The following is a 9,270-nucleotide window of genomic DNA, read 5'->3' on the forward strand; positions in this document are numbered from 1 at the left end:
CAGCTCTCCAGAGACCCGGTGGATCTGGGTTGTGTAGAAACTCAGATCTGGGTCTGAGTTTTTTCATCAAACTGCACCCCTGCAATTCTGCATTCCCAACCAGTCTCCTCTGAGTGGTCCTTCTCTGATTTGGGGGCAGATCGACTGTCCTTGCTGTATCCCAGTGTCCTCCCAGTGGGCCCATCTGCCCCACCGTCCAAGCTCCAAACACTTCCCATGAGACGGGCCCTGTGCTGGTCCCTTATAATGACTCACTGATCTCTGGATGGCTCCATTTTTTCAGTTGTTCTGGCTCCTCACTCCTGCGTGGGTCCACGGGAACCCTATGAATGGTCTTGTTGTCCTGGGGGCCACCAAGGCCCTCTTCTCCCCTGCTGCCTCCTAGTAACTCCATTTGAAGGGCACAGCTGTGGCTTCTGCCGGCTCCTGCTCCATGTGCTCAGCAGTTGCAGCCTTAAAGCAGCCACGGCCTGAAATGCTCAGAGCAGCTTTTTCTTGCTCTCATCATGGCTTCTTCCCCTTCATGAATTCAGTAGGTCTCTCCTCCTTTTCCCCTGAGCTCCAGTGGCCCCAAATTGGCTGATGTTACATTTTTATAGTTTTAAATTGATTGATTTGTGGGAGAGAGTGACGCTACGCTGGGAACCATCTATTCCGCCATCTTGACTGGAACACAAAGCTATGTATTTCAAACTCTGCCCCTTTAGATCACACCTGCCCCCTGTAAATTGTGCTTACATTGAAGCCCCTTCACTCTAGTTTGTGCTCTGATCTGCTTAGACACGTTTTTTTAGACCATTCAGACTTGGGTGGACTTAGTCTTTTTGGCGGGAGTTTTATGCCCTTTTGCTGGCGTCCCTCTTCAGTTTCCCTGCAGTTTATCTCCATCTATTTGCCTTCACCCCACAAAGCCTTGCAGTGGGATGTGAGTGAGGCAGGCTTGTAAGAGTACATTCTGAGATTTGGAGATTTTTCTAATTTTATTCAGTTTGAGGTTTTGAAATCATGACTTCAAAGTACACAGAGTATGATTTCCATATAGATTTCCTTTTTCCTTCTTATGTTTTGCATTATTTTGCAATGAAATATTGGAAGACAGGTAGTTAGGCTGCCACCATTGTTTTCAGCTGCCTGTAAGTTTACCTTCATCCTTGAAATGTTTGCTCAGTCTAGAATTCTACATTGGAAGTTATTTAATGTTTTACCTAACACTTTCAATGTATAATTTCAATGTACTTTGGTTTCCATTGTTGGGAGTGAGTTTAATCTCTAACTGCTAATTATTTGAAGTTAATTTCTGCCTGCTTTTACTTTTTTTTTCCTCTTGGTCTTTGGTGCTCTGAAGTTTCACTGATATATTCAAATGTGGGTGTTTGCTTTTTCTTGCTTGGATTAATTGAGTTTTTAATTTATAAGTTGATATCTTCTATCAATTTGGAGAAATTTTCAGTCATTGTGTCTTAAGTTTTGCATGCTCCATTCTTTCTCTTCTTTCTTCTAGAACCATGATTATCAAACATGTATTAGTCTGATGTTTGATCCACATTTTACCCTCTCCATATTTTCTACCTTTTTGTCTCTGTGCTGCATAAGAGAGAATTTCTACAGATCTGTCTTCTAGTTCACTACTTCTTGGTGCTCAATCTTCCACTACAGCAGCTACTCACTTAATTTTAGTTTCTGTCCCTTTTTTTTCTTTTTTTGGTGGCCGGCCGGTATGGGGATCCAAACCCTTGACCTTGATGTTACAAGGTGGTGCTCTAACCAATTGACCTAACCAGCCAGGCTGTTTCTGTACTGTCATTCCAGATGTTCTGCTATTATTTTGTAATTCCTTGTAATAGTCTCAGGTTTATCTTTTATTTCTTTGAAAACAGTAAATATATTTGTTTTACAGTGTTTGATAATGTCACCATCTGAAAACTAAATATAACTTCTGTTCTCTTTTACTGGTGTTGAAAAATTGTGAGGTCTCCTCCAACTCTAGGAGATACCTTCCACTAGAGATTTGAGTTTAACTCAGTCACCTGGAAGCAGTTCCACATGGCTTGTCACCTAGATCACCCAAGCCATGTATAGCTGGCTAGGTTCTAGACATCCAATTTCCTATGCCCAGTCCTTTCAAATGCGTTCAGGTCCTGCTAAATAGGAAACTTTATACAATCCTTCCTCTTTTGCCTTCCCAGCACTCACATCCTCCAAATAAAAACCTAGCAGCCGACTCTGTATTATCTTTGCAACTTATCGAAAGCTATTCTAAAATTATTTTTTTAAAACCCAGGAGTCCTCCAATTTAGTCCTTACCATAACCTGCCCACTCCCCATCTATTCTTGTCCCTATCTTTAGGCCAATTCTTCTAGGCACCTCACATCCTTCAGATGCGAATTCGAAAGCCTGGTCTTGAAAAACTCTACTAAAAACCGTACGATACATAATGAGGAACAATAGTTATAAATATTGGAATAACTTCAAATACTTGAAATTAGTCATGATTCGAGTCTAGCAATCTATACCTTCCCTATAACACCTTCACTTTAGCTCAACCTCATTGACAATCACAGAATAGAATCCATGTTATAAGTTTCTATTTAATCTGCACTCTATTTCTACATGTCCCATCTTGAATTTCTCTATTTGCCACCTATAGCTTTATCACTGCCTCTTCATATTGCTTCTAATTGAATCAAAAAATTATTTTTACTGAATTTGAGGCATCTGTCTCAATATACTCCCACTTCCAACTACCATACCTTCAATCTAACCAAGTAAATCTTGTCGCCCTTTTGTTTTCAATCTTCTTCCAAGCTGGCCTCTAAACTTGCACGGCTTTCTACTCCATATAGGTCAACCTATCTTCACCTTGCTCACTTCATCTACATTTGTTCACACAGTAATACAGTATAGGATTCCATTTGACCTTAGCCTAAATGCCAAAGAAATTGTGTGTTTACTTTTAACATTCTATTGATTAATGTAGGTGAAATTGTGATAGTAACGTTAAAACTAGATTTTATTAGCTGATTTCATTGCTTTTAAATTGTGGGTTATAATTAAGGATGTATTTATCTGAGAATTGCAATAAATAGCATAGAATCAGGTTGGCATTCTAACCGCATGTGAAAATAAGAGATGAAGACCTACACAATGGCACTTATTTATAATTGAGTAGTATTTTAGCACTGGCTATCATGTTTACTTTGCTGGGAACAATCAGCTCCTAAAAACCTGAAAAATGGAACACAATCAGTAGATTACTGTTAATGAAACCACCCAAAAGATTTCTTGATTCAGGTTATGAGAAAACTTCTGAGAAAAATTCAGGAAAATATTTTAAATACTGAGAGAAGAACCATTATCACTGTTTAGACTTGTTCAGGTTTCCTGCAGCTTAAGTAAGACTGTTTTCACTGAAGAAGCACAAATACCATCTAATTTCATTTAAAAACAAATATGGGGCCGGCCCCGTGGCGCACTCGGGAGAGTGCGGGGCTGGGAGCGCAGCAACGCTCCCGCTGCGGGTTCGGATCCTATATAGGACTGGCCAGTGCGCTCACTGGCTGAGTGCAGTGTGGGCGACACCACACCAAGGGTTGTGATCCCCTTACCGGTCACGAAAAAGACAAAAAAAAAAAAAAACCAAAAAACAAAAAAACCAAATATGAAGTGTTTGGCACAATTAAAACTTTATGCCATGCTTTAGACAATCTATTGAACCACAGAATGGAAACTTCATAGTTTTTTTTAAGTTTTGTTTTTAGTATTCATGTTTAGTATTAGGGATTTCTTCTAAATTAAAAAGACCACCTGTAAACAGATCTTTTTTGCTCATATATTCAAGAAAGTAACTTTCTTTAAAAGAGATCAGAAAACAGTAAACGAAGGAAAACAATGCTGGTTACTACAAACATTCAATTCTGAATCAAATATTACATTGGGCCCTTCGCTAACATTATTTAATTCCCATTACAATCGTATCAAGGATTATTCCTTAACCAGCAGAGAAATTAAGATTCAGATAATAAGCAACTTGTGCAATACAAGGTCACACAGGAAGCAAGTGGCAGAGCCAAGAATCAATCATAGATTGGTCCAACCCCCAAAGTCCATGCTTGAACCCCTATGCTCTACTTCCTCTACAGCAGAGGCTTTCTTTGTAGAGGAACCAGTCACTATTAAAGTACAGCTTATTTCCATTTCTATTTTTCTGGTCTGGATTATAAATTCTTTCTCAGGAGAGCCCATGTTTCTTATATAACTTTGCTCTCCCTTCCTATTAGAGTAACAGTATCAACAAACTGTTGCTAAATGAAAAGGGAATATTTAATTCATCATCACTGTGCCTAACAGGGCCAGGATGCATTATTCTAACTGGGCCTCATCTGGAAAAACCACCAAAAATGTAAAAGCAAGTTTAAAATGGGTACCATAAACCTTTTAGTGACCAGTTTTGTGGTGTAATTGTAGAATGAATGAGCTATATATGAATCTAGCTGAGCTACAAACAGAAAAGAGAACTGTGGTTACAATATGATATGATTATTTCAGAAACAAAGCTTTCTTTTGAGTCAATTTATAAAGACAAATATTCAACAAGTAACACTCTGTATTCCAATCCTGGTACTATTTTCTCCCCACTATACGTAGAAAAACTAACTATATAAATCTCGAATTAGAACAATAACTTTTTCTGGTCTACTGCTTTTGAAAAAAGATTATGAGACAAAACACAAGGAAAGACAAACATCATAAAATAACTTTTATGCAGGATTAGTAGATCTGTTTACATATAAAAACAGAAAGGACCTCATTACAGTTAAGAGTTCACATAAATTACACAGATTGACTTTTTAAAACTACTATTCATTTTCATTTAAAGTTCCTTTTAAAAGTTTTATTTTAAAGGCACAGTGCATGAAATAAACCAAAGACTGAAGCACTTAAAATGAATGGGTATTGGACACCTCATATAAATAGCTACAGATTGTTCTGAAGCTGGGGAGTATCGTTCTGAAAAACTGGAGAGGTGAAAAGTTGCTTTTTAATCTGAGCATAAAAATATACCATTATGTCATACCTCCAGAAAATCTGCAGCATGGCCAGCACAGAATGTAGCTAGTACACTCACGTTATGCCATTTATAAAAATTATAATCATACATATTTACATAATTTATATCCAATTGCCTCAAAATGGTAACCTACTTTAAAATTTCATAATGTATTCTGTCAAATCAAAATCAGCCATGACAATATTCTGAAAGTCAGGTGGAATCATTAATGAATTATTGCTAAAAATAGGAGAAATGAGTGTTGGGAAAGATTTCCTCGTGAACTAGAAATCCAAGTTCAGTTGACATTAATCAAGGACCTTAATCGTCCCCCCAAAAATCTGCCTTAATTAAAACAAATCAGATACCCAAAGAGTTATCAAAAACTTGGTAGATAAACCACTGAACATCAACCATAGTGGAATTTTTAGTAATAACAATAAAGCAAAAATATAGGATAAATGCTGGGTTGCTACTGATAAAGCAATTCCACCAGAGAACCATTACATAGGGCACTATTACAGCATTCAAAGCCAAAAAGCTTCTAATACAGCAGAGACAAAACTGCATACATGCATTTCTGGCAACAAGAAGATAAAATTAATGCTGAGAATAAATGAAAATGGAAGAGCAGGTTATGGTTACTGAGTAACCTGGTGTTAGCTCAGAAACACAATAAGCTCAGACATAAGCACTACCTTTTATTTATTTGTCAACTTATCATTAGTTTTAAGTTCAATATTCATTAATTCAGCAAATCCCATTCAGGTGAAAGTTACCAAAGATTAACCAATCAATCACACTGGGCCAAATATACATATGTTTCCTTTCTGGAAGATGACCAAGTTACAAAGCAAATTCCCTTCAATGAGAATCGTAAGCATTCCTCAACTGGATGGGATCCCACTCACTGCCCGAGTGTTCTGAAAAATACATCAAAACCAAAGGGTCTTTCCTTCTAAAATTACTTGGCCTCATCTTACTGAGCTACATAACAGTACAAGTACATTTACACAGGCAGACACTTTGAACATTACCTACTCAATCACTTCGCTTTTATTAAGGAGCTGGTAGGGAAAAAGGCTTACAAACTGGTCACCAGGACAAAAACCAGGTCTTGTGAGTAAAGAAAGGCACAACTCAGATTTGGGCAAATTTCTTAATACTGTGATACTTGCCTCCATGACTCCAAGGAAATGGAAAAGTCTCTAGGAGAAACACTGAAGAAATGCATTCCCCATCCCGTATGGCTTCAATGCCTTAAGCAGTTAATGTGGTCTAATATTAGATTAGATCCACAAATTAAAGACAGAGCAGGGCTGAGAAAACAGTCTTAGTAGTCATGGGTCCTATACATTCACGTTCATAGGTAACGCGGGCTGAGAAGGCCTTGTTTTCCAGCTAAATGCATTATTTAGAAATTCATTAAAGACTCAAGATTTATATAAGAATTTGGTTTTCCTTTCAGGAAAAATTACTAAAAGAACTATTTGTATGTTCATTTCTAAAAAAGTTTTACACATGCTTAAAAGTCATGACCTCCAGCCACTGAGATGTACAGTTAAGGACATGTTTAATTCAAGAGAGAAGTACATGTAAAAGATATCCTCTAGTGAATACCTATATTAATAAAGCAAAGGCTATCACATCAACTTTGTTTCATTTCTAGCTGCAGTGTCCCAAGGAGGGCCAGTCACTCGCAGGCCCCTTGTTGGTTTTCTCTTGTTACACTCTTCAAAATAAAGCTGAAAAAGAGCAATACACCCTTAAGAAAACATAAAGGATTATTAGAAGAAATTAAAGCATGTATATTTTATCAACTATTAGCATCCCATAAGCTCTGTTTGGCGTATATGGTGGGATGAGAATGAGGTGGCAGAATTCAGAGTTGCTAATACCAGGATTAATACCAGAATGGCTTAACCTTGTACCACCAAAATTTATCACACTTACTAACAACAATGAGGTCATGACCTCATTATTCCTGCTAAATGAAATCTCTTTTTATAAAGCCACTTTGGATGCATTCCTCACAAAACCTGGTTGAATGACCTAGTTGAGTGGTAAACCACTCCACACAAGGCTTTGGGATAATTGATACATTAACGGATATAGAATACAATTTGAAAAGATGATCCCCTGATTTAGTACAAATTCAGCAGCAACTTGGCCATTAAAACATTCAAAGGTATTAAACCATTAGATCATTGGTAAGACTCATACTTACAAAAAGCATAATTTCCATTGACTAGCATGATAAGACAGAAACAATAAAATGCAAATCTTTCAGGTCTTTGCCTGACTGGCAGTGAAGATGACACTTTCACACCATAGTGTTATATCACATGGCAGTCTATAGTTTCCATTTTTTTAAAGGAGCCATATTTAAAAGTTTTCAATTAAACTTCTAACACAATTGGTTGATAAAAAAGAGACTGTCAAAAGAAACATTAGGACAAAGAACCCAATCACTTGCAGAGGCCTATGTGAACAAGACTGGCCGAGCTATTTCAATAACAGTATGCTATTACAGGGCGTAGACTTGGGCTGGAGCATGAAGCGTAGATATTTTGTATTCAAATGTAGGTTAAGAATGTGCAAGTAGGTCTCTTCCACATTTCCAGATATTTTCAGTAGAATTCAGATCTTATGGATGGCTGGGTCATCTGAAAACCATAAGTGTACAATGTAGAAAAAGGCTCAAATTTAGGAAATATTAAAGAAATAGGCATTCCTAGAATAAACTAGTGCTTCACAGATAAAAGTAGCAGCACCTGTGGGTTTTTACAAAGTGAAAAGACAGGCAACATGAGTTTCAGCTTTTGCTAGATCTCCCTCTCAGCTCCATTCAAGTGCACATTTAGGTCTTTCACAACAAAGTTACTGAGTTTTCCCTTAAAATGGGGATATTTAGAACTTTGCTAAACCTTACAAGAGAGGTAGTGAAATCCTGCTTAGAGCACAGCCCAACAGTTCTGATCTAGCTTTGGAACAGGTAGAAAGCCAAATACGGAAGCACTTTTATTCATTTCCCAATGTTATACATGTTTAAAACTCAATTCAACCTCCATTAAACCTGAATAAGAGAAACTCCAGCTATTTAATAACTAGAGAAAAGTACTCCTCAGTAGATTGAGAAAACCTCGAGTTTTTAAAGCTTTATGTCAGATTCTGACTGCTGTCCCTGCCTTAATGTTTCTGGATTCTTTTGGCCATTTAAAATAAAGAAAAAAAAGCTAGAGCCACTAGTAAACACCTGATGTGCAAAATACAACATTCACTAGTTGGCTTGACGCTGTTATTACATAAGCTCTAAATAGCTCATCTTAAATAAAAAGAAAAACAAAGTGCCTGTCCCATCTCTGCTGCATAAACAGAAATCAGATTTTTTTAAAGGTTAAGAGTACTTTACGGAAGGGAAGTTCCAAACTGCCAGTGAAATTCACAGAGAATACAAATTTAGCAAGTTAACTTCCCAAAGCTCTTTGAAGAAGCAAGAGTCTCTCTTCTTAATGCAGAGTCTCCCAAGAGGAACTGTAATTTTGCTTGGTACTTATGCTGGGAGATACGCAAAGTGTGTTTTTCAATGTTTGCTAGAATATAATGTTTCCTCTTCAGTGTCTGTTTCATCCTGGAACTCATGGCTTAGGAGGGACTTCTTGGAGCCTGTTGACATCATGCGAATTTCATCTTCATACTCATCATGATGCTGCCTGAGCCGATGAAAACCATCCTTGTGTCTGTTAGACTTGATCGAGCAGATGCACCAAATAATGCAAGCTGTTAGGATCAATGCTGACATAGTGGCACCTGCCAAACAAAAAACATCACATGAGGGTGTTATATTTTAAGGGTATGAATAATCAGCTACTTACAACGGCACTTTTAATAATCTGCCCCTCGATTATTTTATTTTTACTTCATGCTCTTAAGAGCAATTTTTTACTACTATAGAAGCAGTACACGTACAGAATTTAGAAAATACAGATAAGCAAAAATAACTAAAACCAAAATAAAAACCCCCCACATCTTTATATTTACATTACCCAGTGATTGTTTTTAATTACTTCAGGGCATATTTTTCCAGATCTTTATGCATGTGTATTAATGTATTTTTTTCTTTTACCATGATGAAATTACACTATCTGTTGTTCTGCAACCTGCTTTTTTTTTTTTTTTTTTTTTTTTTTTTTTTTTTTGATAAGGGGATCACAACCCTTGG

General features: G+C 37.1%; 1 protein-coding gene across 1 annotated transcript in view; it reads right to left on the reverse strand.

Annotated features, from left to right (window-relative positions):
- Positions 1–4,736: 4,736 nt before the first annotated feature.
- The window catches only part of CPD (carboxypeptidase D), a 75,055-nt gene continuing 70,521 nt past the window's right edge, over positions 4,737–9,270 (reverse strand). Inside the window, exon 19 of the mRNA XM_008580931.1 lies at positions 4,737–8,858. Within this exon, the coding sequence (XP_008579153.1) occupies positions 8,632–8,858 (227 nt within the window). The 3' untranslated portion in view covers positions 4,737–8,631. The remainder of the gene's footprint in view (positions 8,859–9,270) is intronic.

This window comes from Galeopterus variegatus, unplaced genomic scaffold (genome assembly GCF_000696425.1).
Source record: "Galeopterus variegatus unplaced genomic scaffold, G_variegatus-3.0.2 Scaffold2207, whole genome shotgun sequence".
In the NCBI taxonomy this organism is placed as follows: Eukaryota; Metazoa; Chordata; class Mammalia; order Dermoptera; family Cynocephalidae; genus Galeopterus; species Galeopterus variegatus.